The following is a 19,096-nucleotide window of genomic DNA, read 5'->3' as shown; positions in this document are numbered from 1 at the left end:
TGCATGGCTCCCGCTCCTGGCTGCGCTGCTCATATGTGGGGGTGGGAGACACCCCAGGGATGTGGGAAAGGCACACACAGGAGGAAAACACCCCCTTTTCTCCCCCAAATCCTGGAGTTCACTTCCAGCCCCCAGCTCTGCAAAGCTCACAGACCCACCTCGCTAGCTGGGTACAGCAGCATGTGGATGTCCTGGGCTGTCTCCAGCCCACGGTGGGGTGGTTCACTTCTCTCCAGAAAGCAGGACAAAGGGCAGCAGCCTGCTCTAAATTTTGCTCTCTTGGCACTCAGACTATTTACAGCCCCGCTGGCTGTGCTGAAACGCAGGAGGCATGCCAACCTTCCCTCTGCCTTGGCAGGAGCTGGGAGCCTTTGCCCTACTGACGCCTCTGCTCATCCCCCCGCTTTCCCCTGGGGCAAAGACTGTGCCGGCCCCCGGCTCTGCAGTGCAAAGGTACCACCGCCTCCACCCCACACCAGAAACACTTTCTGTGTCTCTGCAGGCAACACTTAGAGCTCACTGGGTCAGCTGGGTGCAGGGAAGCACTTTTACACCCTTGTCTCTGCAGTCTGCTCCATAGCCATTAATATACCACGCTGAGGGGATGAGCCAGATCCCCAAAGCCCTGCAAGGTACCTTCACACTCAGGTCTGCGAGGGAGCTGAAGAGATAACTAATTCATTTCTGTGGCCTATGGCAGGATCAGCACTCCCTAAACCACTGCTGGCAGATGTCTGTCCAGTTTCTTTTTAAGGACTGCCTTCCTGGGCAATCCACTCAGTCTTTTATTTTACTTACAGTTTGAAAAAGGTCGCTTGTGTAACTTGATTCTCCTTTGCTGCAATATAAGAGTATTTACCTCTCAGATGGATTTAGAAACCAATTTATTGCCTTCCTCTCAGCAGTCAACCTTTTAGACACTGGGAGACGTCTCACCCTCCCCCAGGCACCTTTCCTCTGCAGAACCGGTTCATTCAGTCCCTCCCTGGAGATGTTGATTTTTAGAGCTTTGATTGTTCTTGCCACTCACCTGGGAATCCCGAGTGGTTCACGCACTTCTTCAAATATCATGCCAAGCATGGTATTAACATAGGAAGGCCTTGGCTGTAAGCAGAGTAGAAGATTACTTTGCGTATCTCACACAGACCACTCTCCTGCTAATTGTTTCCATTACAAAATGTGCATGAGACCAGTAATTCAGAAGGGAACCCTTGCTAAATCATTGCTGAATGCAATGCTTTATGTATTGTTCAGGAACTGACATTTTTGAGCTTCCAAGTTTGCAAGGCTCTTACCGCAGCGGATAGGAGCTAACAGTAAGCTTGGTTTTAATGGTTATCCGGACTCCATTCCTCCCTTCAGAAAAGCCAGAGATGGGAGGGAGGATTCCTCCTTCTGCATCTCTTTTTCCCACCTTCTAAGTTACACAGACAGACACAGTGTCACGCTCATCTCAGTTTATTTCTTCTGTTCAAACAATTGTATTCCAACCGCTGTATTAGAAACAGATACAAAAAACAAATAAGGCACTAAAAGGATTTTCTCCATTTGATCACGATTCTATGGCTTCAGTCATTATGTTAAAGAACGTTAAATTGCTAGTCCCCAGCTGGGGCGCAGAAGGCAAATATTAGTGCTTAACATCCAGTAAAGAGGGTTACTCCTGTATGCTCCAACCCAAGTCATGTAGAAAGGGACAGGTAAGGCTGAGACAGGGTGAAAATTCACTGCCCCATCTCCCAGGTTAAGTCTGTACTTGTTAATCCGCACCAGGAGAAACACCAAAGCGCGGCTCATGGCTTTGCACAGTGTTTGCCTGGCACAAGGGTAAAAAACACCCTTCTCCCTCTGCAGCGCATAGGGAGGTATATCTGGCTAGAGGCCACATCGGTGTGTTAATGCATTTCCCTTTCCCTACAAACTACAAGGGGAAAAGATAAATCAGCTCACAAAACAGTGAAAGAAGTATTTTTTACCTGAGAGCATCCCTGAGAGGAATTAAAAATGCATTTCGTTAGATGAAATTCTGTAGACAAATGGTGGCCAAACCTCTGCTGCCAGATCATCAAGACTCCTGTTCCTTCCTTACAGGTGTACACAGGGATAATGACCAAATCTGAACAAGGGAGGGATGGGCCCCACATTGCCAGGAGCTCGAAGGCAAATGGAGTAAAGAAATAAAACAACTCCATTGTTAAAGAGGAGAGGAAGTCCCTGAAGACAACACACCCCATATGTAATGCTCCACCACAGTCTGAACTGCCAGCATGCTCTACTTTTAATGGCATTCATTTCTGCATTAAAAAGAAGAGCTGCTGCAGGCCACATTTGCTCTTCAAGCACACTTAATCAGCCTGCCCCGCAACATCTTGTTTTCAAACACTCCACTGGCAGGCGAACAGTTCAGATTCAAACTGGAAATAATTCCGAGCCTGACCACAAAGACTGAAGGTAAACTGGGGCACTGCCTTACCGTGCCTACTCAGTTCCACAGCCTTCTCCTTTTAACAATGGAGAGCAGCACCTTTTATCTTTTTTTTTTTGTTTTCAGACACTATCAGAAATGATAAGAGAGTACCTTGGTCAAGGTTAGAGTAGTCTCTGCTCATACCTCCTGACAGATTAAACAAGGAGCCCTTGCACCAGAAAGTAGCAGAACACACAGGCCTAACTGTGATGAAGAAAAATGACAATTTTAACCCCCACATAATGTGCAAATTTTTCTCAGATAGTGTCAGAACTGGTACTCTGCAAAGTCAGGAGCAAGAAAGACTGCATGCCATGTAACTGTTCAACAGCTGGACACAGCATTTCTCCTTCAAGCCAGATTACACTGCCAGGCAACCATTCCCAGCGAGGTAAGTGATGAGCAATAGTGCAGTTGCAGGGCAAACACAAGGCATTTTCAAATGGTAGAACCCATTCAGCCAGCAAGGGAACACACAAGAAATCTCGTGGTCATGGGAGGGAAGGATAGGCAGGACCAGATAAGAAAATCTAAACCATGAATGCCCAAGTCCAGTAATTATTTTCTTCTCACAGGGGATTCTGATATTATCACAATCAACTCCATTCCCTTCTCTCCAGAGCTTACACAACTAGAAACACACCCTTGCAGCTTTTCTGACTTGGTGAGCTCTGAGCCAGGCTTCTCTCTTTAACTGCAGGTTCCAAAGCTCCTCATTATACTGGAATATTTCACATAAAATTATAACAGTAAAATACGCTCCTTGTCACAATACAATTAATGGAAAATTGTTGCACTTGGAATCACAGGGGTTTGGGAGTTAAGATGCGTGTGAGATGGGAAATGTAGTGCTTGTGAGTGATTTCAGATTCACAGCTTTGGAAACCCAGTTCCCTACAAATCACAGCATCACCAGCACCCAGACAAGCTTCTCCCACACTCTGTCCTTCACCAAAAGCCTCAGCCGTGGCCTGCTGGAGAAGTCAGAGTGAGTGGCAAACAGTCCTTGGCTCACATTATTGAAGGAAAAGAGGAAAGTGCTGATTTACTGGGACACAAGTTGGCACTCACTAGACTACAGGTCCAGCGTCACCAGTGCTGGTTACAGAGATCATTGGAAGGTCAGGTCACACCACTCTTCGCTTATCATCACACTGCATTCAAACCACTGCCTACAGATAACAGGATCCAGAGACCCAAGCCCATCAAACACTCATACTTGTTCAGTCCATTTTAACCACAGCACCTAATCTGCCTGATCCCACTATAGAAAATCTGACTGTAGGAACCTTTGATTGGTGAATTCCAGCTTTCCAGTGTAAATACAATTAGTTATGAGTCATATACCTATTACAGTTGCTTATGCAGCTATTTCACAACCCTGTATTAAAACATAGGAACATCAATATTTCCTTATCTTGCAAGTTCCAAGTCTTGTTTCTGTTTGTGAAATATTATTGTGCCTTGTTCCATCTCTGCTCCATTAAGGAGTGTGTCATGGCACCAAACTCATCTGCAAAAACACAGGGAAGGAAAAGGGTAGAATTCACAAAATTAACCTTGAGGTTACTGTCAGACATGTTCATTTTGAAAGTGCTGCATGGAGGATAAAAACCTATCAGAGGATCAAAGCTGCTGGCTCACTGCACACTATGCAGCTCTTTATGTCACTGTTTCAGCTTCAGGTGTGGTCTTGCTAATGTGAGGATCCCCACCAGCGAGGAGAGGACACCACAGAAACCAATCACTCCTGGGTTGGTCTTGTAGATCCCTAGCGTGTCCAAAGGACCTGAGAGATCACAGACGTTCTTCACCAAGTCCAGCAGCAAAGGAGGATGCCTTCTCAGTATCTGAAAGAGGAGGAGGAGAAAACCGTGCAAACCATCACATTTCACACAGTTTAGTTCCCGATCCTGTTTGTCGCAGAAGAAATTCTCCTTCATCTTTTCTTCCTGCACAGCTTGTTCCAGCCTCCAGAAGATCTCATACCAATCCCTGGCTAGATTCAACAGGACGGAAAAGTAGTAACACTTGGTAGCCCAATTCTGCCACTTTGGCTGATCGATGTCAGGCTGGAGCCCGGTGCTCTTCAGCCACAGGACCGCATCGCAGGTGAAGTAGAGGGCACGGCTCAGGTTGGAGGCTGTAAGGCAGAAGCGAGGAAACACATCTGGCAGCTGTGTAGTTCTCCTGGCTGCTACCAAGGCGTGTACCATGTTGCCCAGTCTGAACACTGCAAGAAACCCCACAAAAGTTAGTGTGGCTTGGTGTTTACTACAGAGACAGCCCTACGCAGGACAACTTGGCATGTCACTGTCCACATGTACTTTTCAAAACCTTAGTAGGCTTTGGGCATTTGTATGTTCAAGCATTTTCTTCTCACAGTGTGAGAAGCTTGTATTAGCAAGGAAAGGTGTAAAGATCTCAGCTATGTCCTGCAGCAGCCCAGGACCTACACATGAATTTTGTCAATAGTGTGGACTACGAGCCTTCTCCTGCTGTTCTCCTCTCAGCACGTGGGTGCCCTCTGGACCAGTATCACCCATGGCCCTGAATGAGTCCGTGTCAGCAAAATGTGACACAAACAGAGCCTCCAATTTCAGCTTTACGCTACACTGGGCTTCACTTAACTCTGTGGAGAGCAGATGTTACTGCACTAACCCCACTGCAACCAGGAGTTACATTTGTGCTAAGCTTCTGTGAGAGCTCGTAATTCACATGCCCAGCACACTGAGACCCAAGTCCCTCCTCAGCCATCAGTTTGTCAGAGGTACATGTAGCCCCCTGCAAAAAGGAACAGTATATTCTGTTTCAAGCTATAATATATGGCAAGCCTGATTTAATCCGCTGCACTGTTTCGGTTTCATCCTGTGAATGTTAACACAATATTATGCAAAATACTTTCCAGAACCTGCTGCACTGTCACAGTGACAGATGTTGGCAGCAGCCAAGCTTAGTGGAACTGTAGGAGTCCTGAATTTAGGCCTGATGTCTATTAGAGATTCGTTTAGCAGAAGCAAGAGAATTATGTCTATGCTGATAAACCAGTTGGCCACTGTGCTAGAAATTACCATGCTCAGGAGCTAACTGGAAAAATAAAACAAACCCATGGTAACACATTAAATTAGAATCTTTGCCTCATATATTGAAGTTGTTCCAGGATTGAGCAATTGATAGTAGGTGTAAGATCAACCCGAAAGCAAGCAATACAACCACAGCAACAGCGTAGCCACAATGGACACAGCTGTGACACAGAATGAAGTGATGCATATGGTTAGACTGTGAGAAGGGTATGGAAGGGTATATGACTTAGTAGAGTATAAATGCTAAAGAAAATGAATATGCAAAGTAGGATATAAAAAGCCATATTGAAGGACGGTCCTTCAGAGGTGATTTTATTGGGATGAAGATCTTTAATGTTAGGCCGTCCCAACCAATTAGCTGGAAAGACTAACGAGAGCACAGCAAGCCAGCCTGGCGTCCTAACTTTGTGGTCTGTCCCCAAGTGGAGATGACAACTTGATCTCTGCAGCAACAGCTGACTCTTAACTTATTTCTCTTGTTTTCCCAGCAATAATTCAGATTGCCTGATAGGAGAGAAGGCTGAGGAAGCCATAAATGTCTATTTGTCCCTATCTAGCCTGGCAAGCCAAGGTTCATTGACAATTTTGTGAATATACTAAAAGAAGTTTTGTGGCTCAGGTAAGTTAACCTCAGAAAACGTGAGGCCAGGAACTGTTCTGTTGGAAGGGGCAAGTGAAGAAGGACTCATCGCTCTAGACACCAGGTACTTACTTTTCCGGCCAGAACTCACGCTAGATTCCAACTTCTTGAGTTTCATTACCAGCTTCTCTTTATCAGCCTTATGCTCTATTAAATAGCTAAGCAACATACATGTGCACTGAGTGGCTCTGCAATGGAGAAAAAGAAGAGGAAAACGGTACACGGGTGACACATGGGCAGTCCACAGGAACGGCAGCAGCGGGACAGCGTGTCCTTAAGTTCACCCCCGCAGCGCCTGGGCCGGTGACACCCGTGGAAGGGGCACAAGCGCAGACGGGGCGGCCGCGGCCGTGGGAAGCGGGGAGCAGCGAGCGGAGTGCGGCTGGTGCCCGCCGGGGTCCCGGGCAGCGTTCCTAAAGCGACTGGGGGCTGCGAGAGGGACCCGCTCGGGTCCCATTGCCCCACGGGGGGCCCCCAAGAGCCGGCACCCAGGGGCCGCTGCCCGGCACGGGGAGGCTGCTTGGCCCCCGCACTCACCGGAACAGCAGGTCGCGGCCCTGGCTGCGGTTGGTAAAGTCCACGAAGCCCTCCATGGCGGCGGTGGCAGGGCGGCAGCGGCGGGAGGTGTGCGGGGACCGCGGCCGCTCCGCCCCGCTCCGCCCAGGCCCCGCCCCGCCGGCGGAACCCTCCGCTCCGGTGCGCGGTTCCGGCCGGGCCGCGCCGCCCCGCGCCGTTGCCACGGCGACCGTCAACAACCGGGCGGGTGTCCCCGCTAAAGGCTCCCCCGGCCGCGGCGCCCGGGACCCGCAGATAGCGGCTGCGGCGGTTCAGCCCGGGGAGGCCGGAGGGGAGCGGGTTGGTCCCGGTCCCGTCTCACCCCACGGCTCTGCTCGGAGGTGGGTCCGCCGGGAGCTGCCCCGGCCCCGCCGCAGAGGGGAAGGCTGAGAAAGCGACCCGGTGGCTTGGAAATGAAGTTTGTAACTCCCAGTGAAATCACCTGCTTTGCAAATTATTTGTTGGGATTTTAGCCAGGTCGAGTAAAGTGTTGTTTTTTCCTTTATATATATATATATATTTTTTTTTTTAAATTTATTTTATTTATTTATTTATTTATTTTTTAATGAAGAACAAGCTAGTATTTTTTAAATGCTTTTCATAATTCTTATACAAACTCATGCCAAAGTTTTTACGCTCCCTTTTTCTGTAGGCAGCCTACAAGTATCTGTGTGGCTGATATTCCCAGAGCAGGACAAAACCCCTGAGTAGCAGAAGCAATGCAGCAAGTAGGAATGAGCTATATAGAATAGAATTGCTCTGGCTATTTATACTGAAAGGTACCACCCTTTCCTTTTAGAAATCATTAATCTTTTTATTTTCACTTGTTACCTCATGAAAGCAGATATCTCACGATTCTTCGTTCTTCTGCATCTATCGTGATTCCTGCATCTGGGGCGTGTTCTGCAGGACCATGGCCGCGCAAATCCCGAAGCATCCCCTGGAGATTCCTCCACCATCTGAAAAGGACTGGCTAAAGGATGACGAGGAAGATTTCTTCCTGCAGGATCCTGATCGAGAGCGTGATGCGTTGCCTCAGCCCTTCAGGATGGTCAACAAACTGGTCACGCTTGTTTTTGAGAATGCTATGGAAATCATTGAAAAAAGGGAGATGCTCCGAGAAGCGGAGAAACTTAAGGTCCAGCCCACAAAATGCTTTCCCACAGCTGAATTCCAGGTACAGAGCTCCTCACAGCAGATAGTGTTTGATGATCCTGTGGGTCTCTTCCAACCAAAATGATTCTATGATTCTATAAGCAGCACAGCAGTTTTTCTAGAGAATATCCATTCGATTGATTTTACATTCCTCTGTACATACCCTTCTTTGGAATCCACCACCATCGCACTGATTCACTTGAAAAAGCTGCAGCTTCAAAGCTTGTCTGACAGGTTCTGCTTCCCACCCATCTATGACACCTCTCTGAAAAGAGAGAAACAGAATTTAAACAGCACTGAAGTCACCTTCTTCTCAGGCTGCTCCACCCTTGTCTGTCAAGGAGAAGTTAATTAGTCAGGAGCATATAGATGGGCAAACCCAGCTCTGGGTTATGTGAACACCCTAACGGGAGCAGTGTGAGCAGAAGGGCAGCGCTGCCTTCCCCAGCGTTACATGGAGGTATCCAGGAGGGTACACTGGCGTCTGCTGGGGTTCTGCAGTTGCCTGGAGCTGCTCAGCATCCCATCACAGCTCTGCATTAGCCATGGGAGGACCGAGTGCTCCTGAGTTCTTGGCCTTTAAAGCACTTTCTGTTTATCAGAAGGGGAAGGTGGAAGCAGACTTTCTCATTCCCAACACAGAACAATCTCTGTGGCAGAGATGAGATCCCCTCCCCTGCTCTTATGATGAAAGTTCATGCAAAATTTTTTTCCCTTGTAGAATAAATCAGCCTTTTCTGTTGGTGGATATTGCTGGTATGGCTGATGTGTCCTGTGCTGGGGAAGCAGCTGGATACACTCATGTTTTCCCTTTCTTGGTAGGTAACTGGAAGAGCCAATTGCTTGGCAGTGTCTGGAAAATACATCTTTGTTGGTCTGTCCGAGGGTCTGGCTGCCTTCACAGTGTTCAACTGGGAGGAGGTCTGTGCTTGGGATGCAGTGAAGACAGAGATTTGTGCCATCCATGCCTTGGATTTGGAGAATGAGCACCACATCCTGCTTGCTGTGGATGAAATGGGTTAGTGTGACATGGATTTCCTTGACCTAGCAGGGAATGGCTGTGCTCTGGAGATGCAGAGTTGGCAGCTGCATTATGGAAGAGTGGCAAATCAGGACGAACATTGGAATGGCTGACAGGTTTCCTAGAAAGCCCTGATAAAAGGGCATTAAATTACAGGTTGTAGGGTGAAAGAATGGTCTTAGGGCATTGTGATCAGTAGCAGGTATGGGTTTGGTGTTCCCTCCGGAGCAGCAGAGGCAGGTGCAGAGCTGAGAATGAAGTGCAGTAAATTTTGAGAACACCTTGGACCAGGCAGAAAGAACCATGGCTAGGTATGAACTCCTGCCCATGCTTTGTTTCAGCACCTGTAATTGCACAGCCCTGTGGTAAACGGGTTAGTTTGTTGATTCACCTGAAACCTTTCAATTCTGCTGGAGATACTTTTCAAACTGGTTTATCCATCTCTGTGTACAACTCAGCATATGCTGGTGCTGGCATAAGGAAGCCAGCAAAAGTTTAGTGCTGGAAGCAGTGGGATATTCCTGCTTGAGTCCAGGAAAAAAATGTAGTCCTGTTCACTCTCCTGCTCGTGTTGTAACAGCCATCTCCCAAAAGCACCACTACTATCTGTTAACTTTTCTCCTACTGCTGTTACTTTTGTATTTCTATTCCAGGGCTTGTCTGGCTCTTCTGCTTTCACAAGGAAAGCTTCCGACTCATTAAAATCCTAAATGAAGTGGTAAGTACAGAGCTAATTCTAAAGATGCTGGGCACAGGCTGGTAAGTAATCAATCATGAGGAGTACTAATAAGCCTCAGGAATTTCTGTCATGGGCAGCAGCACTCCAGAAGTGCTGCCCAATATTTATTATTGTTCTCCCAATAATCTGTCTGGGCTTCACCCTGTTGTGAGCTGTGTAAGGCCACGGAGCTCTCTGAATTTGTGATCTTGCTGTGATACCAGCCTGTTGTTCTTGGCAGGAGGATATCAGCAAGCGAAGTACTTGTGTGGAGGTAGTGCTGTCCACAGGAGGTGATTACGCAGGATTCCTGCTGCAAGGCAAGTGTGGGAACATGGTGTGTTGGGCGATGGCTGTTGTGTTCAAGCAGAAGGGCCAGCAGCAATGCTTTTAAAATGCTCCATGTGTTCTGGGTGAGCTGTCTGGAACTGGTCAGTGCTGTTCCCAGCTCCCAGAAGGCTCAGTGAATGCAGGTTTCTCTCTCCAGAAGTACCAAACTCAATTCTTCCTCTGGTTTGCTATGGCTCTCTTTTACACTGCAAAAATGTAGACCTGATGAATTTTCTGTGCAGGTGTAAGCCAAGCAGCATAGAGACAGTCTTTAAAAACACTACAACAAACTCCTTGCTGCAATGTTCTGTTTCATGGCAGCTGCCTTTGTCAACCCATTTGATGCTGGCAGGTTCTCTGCACCCATGTTTGGTGGAATCTGCATGGAAATATGCTGAGAATGAGATATGTAGCATAGAGACTATGTCACTTTCTACTTTACCTCGGAGGCTACAGCTCAAATTCTTTAACTGAGTCATTTTATGACATTTCTTTGGTGGGTGTGGGACCTCAAGTACTTCAGCTGGAGGCTGAGATGTCAGTGTCAGTCAAGCATATTAAGCCTAAAGTGGGAGGAGAGGTGGGATGCATTGAGTTCACAGGGATTTTATATTCCAAAAAATATCCAGATCTTGTTTTAAGGATGTAAGATAACAGAGGCTGCTTGCTTGAAAGACCTTTTCTCCTCATCTCCAATTGCTCAACGCGGTTTCCCAACGCAGACAGTACAAAAGCTTGGCTGGAGATCTACCGATTGCCTAAGGATTCCTGGCTGAAGGAGATGGAAAAGAGCTCAGGAGCTGCAGCAGGGCTGGCTCACTGGAGGAGGAGGTCAACTGCCATATCTATGGTACAAACTAGTTCCATCTCCCACTGTGCTATTTTTTCTTATACCCTTTTGCCTACAAGTCTTGCCCCACGCCTTGCTCCTGCAGGCAGCGACAGCAAGATACAGGCTGAACAAGCCTGTTGGCCCAGGGGGCTGGAATATATGTCTCTACAGCTGCCCATCCCACATTTCATAAGGCCTTTTTGTTATTGTGACATGTTTACCCTCCCAAGACAGACTTTCCAGAGAGGTTCCCTGGGTCCCAGGGCTAACGTTCCCCCTGCCGCTCCCTGAAACTGGCACCTCCTTTCCCAGCAGTGTTGCCCCATCTGAGGAGGCCCCGTGCGAGGGTATTCCCACAGGGCTTCTCCCTGATGTCACTGGGGGAAGGTGAAGGAAGTGGGAGCCCTGAACCAGGGTTTGTGTGTTAGATTGTCTAAAAGAGGAGCCTGGTGGGGTCATGGCTGAACCCCACTGAGCAGGGCGCTAACCACTGGCATCTCTGCTTCTTTTGGCAGAAAAGTCTGGAGCTGCGAGGAGATGGTTCTGCAGAGAAGGTAACTGGCTTCAATGAATGTCCTGAGCTGTTAGGGGGAATTTTAAGTGCTGAGTCAGTGCTTAGCCCTCTCCTGCATTGCTTTCCCCCTGCTAGATTTTACCTCTCAAGATACAGGCACCCTCTGCCCAGCACCTCCAGCCAGCTCTCTGTGATACCTGTCTCATAACCCTTCCCTTCTCCCTCAGCAGAGACTTTTCTGGCCATTCAAGCAGGAGCTGCTTCTCAGCACTGTCTTCAGGGCAAACATGCCCCTTAACTTGGCCAAGCCAAAACCAAACACCCAGGCATTCCCTCTTTGCTGATTCCATGTAAACCACCCAAGTTCTTGCCTCTTCCTTCTTGGACATGCTTGATTATTTAGCCAGATCTTTTCTATTTAGCCAAGTGTCAACATGTGTGGGTGGGACGGTGGCTGTGGGGCCACACTGGTGCTAGTCCCCTGTTAGGATTTTCCATTCCTAGCCAAGCATCTACGTGACCTCCTTCTGTCCTGGCTCTCTGAAGTAAAATCTGGTTCTTGTATTCAGCAGCACTCTGCAACCTTTAGTCCCATTTCTTCTTTTCTTCTTTTTTTTTAATTTTTACTTTTTTTTTCCTGAGCCCTGCTGTGCCCCACCCAGGCCTGTGCTGCAACAAGAGTAATTCAGAGAGATTAGCAGAATCAGAAGCAGAGGTTATTTAGAGCACAAAGACAGGAGGTGTCTGGGCATGTTATCCTTTGTAATATTGTTGAGAAAGTAGTGATGTCCCTGAAGCTTCTTTGCTTTGGCCTAAAGAATGAGCCTAAAACTAGTATCTCCTAGGCAATGTCAACCAACAGCCAAGCTTTGCATACACTTACTTTAGGAAGCATTTGATACCCATGAACAGGTGAAAACATAGCAGCACAATACAGTTCTCAGGGTGATGTTTTTCTGTTGCAGGAGTCTCCTGCGTCTGCAACTAAAGCTGATGCAAAGCTGAGTCTCCCAGTGCTGCTGCTGAAAGTGAAGCCACCCAAACCTGTTACAGGTCAGGACTGATTCTGTGCTTGCAACCTGCATCCCCCTTCATGTAGCAAAGGAATTGTGGCCTTTATGATTGCAGAACAGGTCAGGCAGTTTCCATATGTGCTCCCTGGTCCCTTCCTGACCTGTCTTTGTAGTTATGTCATCCTGCAGTGGAAGTTGCTTCTTAGCCCACCAGCTTGCATGTCACCTTTGTTAGCACAAAATACGTCAGAGTGTCTTGAAGTGGGTGTTGTACACCCTTGGCTTCATTGTCGCTAGAGAGGGTAGAGGTTGAACCCCTAGTTCACCTCTCTGAGGCCCGGATTCATAAGAAAATGCTGAGGATGAGGAGGGAGGGGACCTCATGCTGGCACACTGTGAGGGAGAATGCCACAGAAAGGCAAAGCGAGCTGGCTTCTAGTCCCTACCTTCAAATACTGGAAGATGGGCTAGTGATATGGGAAGTCACACAGAATATATTCTTGATGTTTAAATACTTCTACCAGGAAGATGCAGTCTGTCCCTCTCCAAGACAATGTCACTGTGAAGGAGGGATGGTCAAAGTGCCGCTGAGCACTCCAAGGTGTTTGCTCCTCCAGGGCTGTGCCTTTTCTCTTTGTGTTCCCAATCCAGGCAGTAGCTTTAAAAGCCCCTTGGATGCCTTGAAGAAAGTGGATGATGGCATCATGCTTGGCTTGGGCTACAACCACCTAATCAAGGACTCCCAGTGGGAGCAGCGGGAACGAATCTTCTGCAGCACTTATCCAGAGTGTCTGGAGACTGAGGGTGAGAGAAAGAACAAGGAGGAGATCCCCAGGTGAGAGGGAGAACCAAGCAGGATTTCAGCCCATGAGACTTCAACACAGGGTACTTTTTCAAGTGTAGGTGGAAGCGCCTGTCTTAGCTTTGCTTCCTTCATCCCAAGGCTTCAGGGCAGGGGGATAGAACCATTCCAGATCTTGTTGCAGTGCTGTGTACTTATCAAGGCATTTATTTTATATACATTTCTTACTTCCTATTTTTTTTTTTTTTTCTTCAGACATGCTACTTTTCATTTTCTTCTCCCTAGCCAGATCCTACAAGTACAACCAGAAATGAAAGTACAGCCAGGTAATCCAAACAGGCAAAAAGCCGTTAACCTATGAAGCATGTTGTTGTATTACATTGTACTGCAGATAGAGCCAATGGCTCTGGCTTGGGTTCACTATATAAATTGCATCTCCAAGGACATAAGCCTGGATAAAAATGTCAGCCCTGAGACTTGTCAGTCACCATCGTGTAGTCAAACTTAGCTCCATAGTTAAAAACAACAACAGACGAACAAAAACACAGAGCCCCCCAACATCAAAAAAGATGAGGGGGCACATAGGTAAGGTAAAAATAACAGACAAGGGGAGAGTTTGTTGTAGTTTATTTCTGTGTGAGCAGAGTTTCTATAAGTCTCATCAGGGAGACTGAAGGAGTACTAATGAGAATTTTCCAATGGTGTTTTGGTGTCCTGGATTGTTCCTTTCTTTGTCCTCAGTCTTCTCTCTTTTGTTGTCGCCTTTTCTGTACCAGATGTTCCAGCTGGCATCAGTGTGCACTGGGATGGGAGCCACAATCTCTGTTTCTACTTACTTAACCATCCACTCAAGGATAAAGCGGGTAGGAAAGTCTTGTTTTCTCTAGCAGAGTACTCTGTAGGGAGTGGGAGTGTTCAGTGGCTGTCATTGAGCCAGATCTTCATGATTCAGGGAAATAAGGAATGGGACGGAGAGCGGCCCTGTATCTTGTGGGTTAGGCTGGATTGTAGGGCTCCATGTTGCACAGGTTGGCAGTATTTTTAGTGAAGCCACTCTGGCAGTAGACCCCAGAATGGTGCATGTTTTGTTGGGAAACTAGAAGCTGGTACCGTGAAAGAGAATGCTCTGCACCTTCTTACAGTTATCTCTGTGTCCTTCTGTTTAGATTCTGATCCAAACCCTGAAGTTGTGTGGCCATGTGCAGCTCCAATTGTGTGCTCAGCTGTCAGCTCCTGCTCCAGCTACCTGGCATTGGCATGTGAAGATGCAACAATAACTATTTGGGATACACGCCTAGGTAAGTTTGCCCTTTGGGACTGTGTATTGGGATCACAGTGGATAAATTGCTTCCTTCCCTAGGAGTCTGCCTTGGTGTGAACAGGGACCAGCAGTGAGTTTACAAGCAAATCTGAAAATCGTTAGGACTCACTTCTTCATGGGATGCTTGGCCAGAGGTTGCCAAGGCAGCATGACCGCCTTAGCCGTGGCAGAACCCTTCCCATGCACAGCAATGCAGGGGCTGTGAGCCGCTGCAGCGAGTGCTGGTGCTCGTCCTGCCCTGAGGCTGTGAGACGGTCACTGCTTGGCTGCTGCACACTTGGGTCATCTTCGAGGCTGCTGTGGCATCACAGTCCAGGCTGCCATCACTGACATCAGGATTACGGAGCAGGCCACAGTCCAAGCTAAGCTTTTCTTGGATAAACTGCCTGTTCCTTTTTCTTCCCCAACTGTTGTGTTGGATTTTTTTTTTTCCTGCCTCCCCAGGATACCCGCTGTCTGTGACTGCCATTCTAGAGGAACGCCTCATCCGTAGCATCCACTTCTTGCAGAGTTGTACAGCTGCCAGTGAGGAGACACCTTGCCCTGGTACAGATCCTGCCTGTCCCATTGTGCAGCTCCTAGTGCTGTGTACAGACAGCTCTTTCTATTTGGTGAAAACACCCGTGGCTGGGAAGTCCAGCATCACGCTCTTGGCAGACAGGTGAGCCAGACTCTGACAGACCTTCCTCCAGCTAAAGCAACTGAAAAAGGTTATTAGATCCTAATTTCCTATTTTCCTATAACAGCAACTGTGTGGCACAGTGGTCAGGTCCAGCAGGGAGCCACGGGTTTCTGTGGGGCAGAGAACTTTCTGCTCCTTTTACTCAGATAGCTCTGCTTTGCTGCTGTCAGCAGCAAGTGTGGTTTTGCTAGGAGCTAGTTCCAGTGCTAAAATCCAATGGTTATATCAGAATTAGGGGTGTTTCTGGGTTCTTCTATGCACTAGAGAACAAGTGCTTGTAGTACTGACCTAGGGCTGATGTTCAGCTAGCCCAGTTACTGCCAGGTTCCCAGGGGAACTTTCTTCTCTTCTGCCCTTGCCAGAATAACTTCCCTATAGAAGTCAGAACAAGCATTTCTTGCCATCTTTCTATCAGTTTTATGTTCATTTGTCACCTTGGTTTGAGGAGAAGGGTCAGCTTTGGGGAAGCCGCTGCTCTGAAGGCTGTGGTTTCATGCCTCCATGGCAGGCAGGGGGTTTGTATCTCCAACATAGCTCCTAGGCAGGTATGCACTGGGGCTGGCCTTGGGGACTCCATCTCAGGAGAAGAGAGGCTTAGTCTCCATAGGGAAGGTGCTTGGCTGGAACTTTACACCAGCCTGCATGCCACAAATGACTATTGTCACTATTACAGCCTCTCAGTACGTGACAGGTACATAAAGCAGTGGCATAAGGCTGAATCTGTTTTACAGGCCTAAAGATCCGAATCTTGCTGTCAGTGCTGTGGTGCCTGTCCTGGCGTTCCCCAGTGCAGTGAGTATTACAGCTCTCTTAAGAACTGGGTGAGAACACAGGTCCATCTGGCCTAGGATTCTGTTTCCAGTAATGACTGTAACTCAGTGCCTGGAAGATAAAGAACAGGGTGATCAGATATGGTGCTGCCTTCACATCCTTTCCCAGCCTCCAACTGTTCTTAGCGTAGGGACTCCCTGCACCAGTTACAGACCTGTATGTAGCTGGTAACTCTCAAGGGATTTATCTTCTATGATATTACTCAGAATCCCCTTGCATCGATGTCCCCTAATTGACCACTGAGTTGGGAGGCACTGGAGGCCCTCTGCATATGGACAGGTCCATCTGCAAAGATGAGAAGGTCCAGGCACAAAGCTTCAGGCATCAGGGTCAAATATGAGAGGGCATCATGGTGAGGAGAAGTTGCAAGCACAAATCCAGCCAGACCTTTCAGGTGGCCTCAGAAAGTTTTCAGGCATGGTGAGAAAAAAGAGTAAAAGCTGCTTTCTAGAGCAGAATTCTGGATCTAATTCAGTTCTGACCTGCACTGTTGGCCCTTCCCAATCCCAGCCTGCAGAAATTCCAGTCCAAGTTCCCTGCACAGCCTGTTCTTCATCTTCTGTGGCCCTATGACTACTGAACAGGCAAAGAAAACAGCACCATTGTTGGAGAGGTGAAGTCCTGAATGTCATTCCATGTCCTTTCAGGAAATACTTTCACCTTTCTTATGTCCATTTCTAAGTGTCAATTTGCTGTTTCAGGCCCTGGTCTTCTCCTGGAATGGCACAGTGTCCCTGATGAACACTGCCACATCACAGATGGTTTACTGCTTCAGTACTCCACCTTCTCATGCTGTAGCATCTCCCTGGCAGCCAGTGTTCACAGTGGATAGTATGAATTGGTGCCTGCTGCTTCAAGGTGGGTAACACCTTGGAGTAGTCATAGGTACATGGTCACTGGGTGCATTCAGCTGTGCGCTGATCCTTGATAGTTCTTTTTATTGGATGACTCCTGATGCACTAGCCCATGGTTCTCACTTCTGTCTAGGACACAAGCAGCAGCAGAGAGGTGCATTGGCAGAGAGCACAGCCAGTCACAGCACAATCTTTATTTTTGATTTCAACTCCTACTCATTGAAGGAGGCTTTCCCAAAGGAACCCAGTTTGCCACTCAAATCCATGCAGAACCTGCCATGGGTTGAGAGATGTAACATTTTCTTACATGAGAGGTAAGGTTCTCCTTCTGCCCCATAGGTAAGTGCACCTTTGTTATTGTCAGCTATGGTGTTTCTCAGGTCCCTGCAAGGTTTCACCCTGGAGTTTCTGGGTTCTTCTGTGTGCTGTGACAGATTTATGTCTGGGTAAGGTTGATGTTGAAGTAGCTGGTTTCCTGAGAGCCACCCAGAACCCTTCCTCCTCTCCCTTGTCCTTCCTGGAACAACTTAAGAGCTTTAAGTCAGGATGCCTGGGGCAAGCTTGTCATTCCAGGTAGAGAGGTCTTGCTGGTTCTGATGTGCCTTTGTACAGCACAGATTGTGCAGGTTTGTCAGGGAATACAATCCTCACTTAAGTACTTGCCTCTACCTTCTGGCCCCATAGCCAGGCAGAGCTGGGATCTCTCTGTACCTTGCTCCTCCCCTCCATTCCGGGATTCATTTGATGTTTAAAAAGATTAGTGTTGAATGTTTCTGGGTTTGAGAAGGTTCCCAGCACACTCAGGCCGGTTGCAGAGCTTAGCTGATGCATTGAGTTCATGCCGTCACTAGATGGCAATGTGACATCTCTTATTGGGTGACCTTTTCCTTGAATTGTTTTGGGAACCTGGAGCCAGATCCATGTCAATATTGTTGTTGTTGTTTTTCTTTCTTCCCTATGCCTTAATTCTCCAATTTGGAGTGGAACAGGTGGGTGCGGGTCTGACCTTACAGCACACATTTGCTGGTAGCCTTCTCTCATGTCTTGTCTCCGGAGTGAGTCCTGTGGTGCTGTGTGGCTATTTAAGTTTCATTGTATGGTATGAGCCACCAGTTCTGTCCCTCCTTCTCATAAAGCTGGAGAGGAGACTCTTGTCTGCCTTACAGCAGAAAAAACAGGGAGACATCACCTCCAGGGGTATCTTGCTCCCTGGTTACTTAGGGAATCACTGAGGATTTTGGACACAAAGTCTGAATTGCTTAATTTGTAGTGAGCTCCAGGGAGCTATGGAGGGTTGTCTGAGCACCAGGGGAACGGCTGGGATTGTTTTAACCACCTTTTCTTCCCTCATTAGACAGCAGAGCCTGCCAGGACTCAGGGGACTGTCGCCAGAATACTGGAGTCGGCTGCAGGCACACGCAGCTGCCATGGACAAGGAGAGACAGAAGGTAGAGGGACAGAAGAAGCTGTAGTCAGCCTTGCATCCTGTGGGCCAGGCTCTGCACTATCACCATCCTGCAGACCCAGGATCCAGCACTGATATTTTGACAGCGAGTCTATTCAAATCTATCCTGCTGCTTGCCAGCCTGGGGCAGTTTGTTATCTGAAATAGCTGCCTGTCTGCCACTGCTGAGCCACAAGGCTCTGTGCCATGCCTCTCTCCTCTCCCTCAGCCTGTTCCAACAGGGTTCAGCCCGTCCTCCTCAGAGACAAACATTGCTGATGGAGGAGCCTTGGGGTGGGAAAGGCTTCCCATCGAGGTGGCAAGCCTGTGTGGTTCAGCGAAGGATTTGTGCTGGATCTCTGAGTCCTTCCATAGACCTGGAGCATCAGAGCAATGTGGTATGTTACAATGCCCCTCATTAATAAAGCATTTTCTCAAGTAAATGTCTCTTGCTCTTCACAGGACTGGCATTTTATGATTCTGATGTTCTGTTCTTGTGTTGCTGGGGCTCACCCGTGTGTTTCATCTTCTTCTCTGACCCAGCTGGGCAGAGAGCAGCATCCTTGTGCTTAGCAAGAGACCTGGTCTTTTCAAACCAGGCAGCAAATCCGCCATGAAGGTGGCATCCTCCAGAGCACAGCAGCGCCAAGCAGCAGTGACACTGCAAAGCGTTATCAGGCCTGACCTAGGCTGTTCCACAGTCCAGTTGTTTCTTTTGAATTCAAAACAGGCAGCTTTGGGATAAGATTGCTTAGAAACTGAAGTCTGCAAATGTGCAGGCAAGCTCGCTGGGTTAAGGTCAGGCTAGAACTGGTGTTAGAGCCAAGAATTAAT

The 19,096-nt window shown here is 48.0% G+C and overlaps 2 protein-coding genes across 2 annotated transcripts; one reads left to right on the top strand and one right to left on the bottom strand.

The window, feature by feature from the left end:
• Positions 1 to 1,451: 1,451 nt before the first annotated feature.
• On the bottom strand, positions 1,452 to 6,845 carry PEX11A (peroxisomal biogenesis factor 11 alpha). Its single transcript, XM_082061026.1, has 3 exons — positions 6,728 to 6,845; positions 6,263 to 6,378; positions 1,452 to 4,700 (listed from the first exon to the last, which is right to left on the bottom strand). The coding sequence occupies exons 1-3, from the start codon at positions 6,781 to 6,783 to the stop codon at positions 4,135 to 4,137; spliced, it is 738 nt and encodes a 245-aa protein (XP_081917152.1). The 5' UTR covers positions 6,784 to 6,845; the 3' UTR covers positions 1,452 to 4,134.
• Positions 6,347 to 18,671, top strand: WDR93 (WD repeat domain 93). Its single transcript, XM_082061025.1, has 18 exons — positions 6,347 to 6,407; positions 7,402 to 7,524; positions 7,655 to 7,922; positions 8,723 to 8,918; positions 9,575 to 9,639; positions 9,881 to 9,959; positions 10,692 to 10,819; positions 11,317 to 11,355; positions 12,281 to 12,368; positions 12,980 to 13,163; positions 13,386 to 13,456; positions 13,907 to 13,993; positions 14,297 to 14,428; positions 14,896 to 15,112; positions 15,865 to 15,925; positions 16,666 to 16,822; positions 16,952 to 17,132; positions 18,173 to 18,671. The coding sequence occupies exons 3-18, from the start codon at positions 7,659 to 7,661 to the stop codon at positions 18,288 to 18,290; spliced, it is 2,067 nt and encodes a 688-aa protein (XP_081917151.1). The 5' UTR covers positions 6,347 to 6,407; positions 7,402 to 7,524; positions 7,655 to 7,658; the 3' UTR covers positions 18,291 to 18,671.
• The last annotated feature ends 425 nt before the right edge of the window (positions 18,672 to 19,096 follow it).

The sequence above is a fragment of the Streptopelia decaocto genome, assembly GCF_964273445.1.
Source record: "Streptopelia decaocto genome assembly, chromosome: 9".
Classification (NCBI taxonomy): domain Eukaryota; kingdom Metazoa; phylum Chordata; class Aves; order Columbiformes; family Columbidae; genus Streptopelia; species Streptopelia decaocto.
The sequence above is the reverse complement of the archived record's forward strand: the minus strand, read 5'-3'. Positions and strand labels throughout refer to the sequence as shown.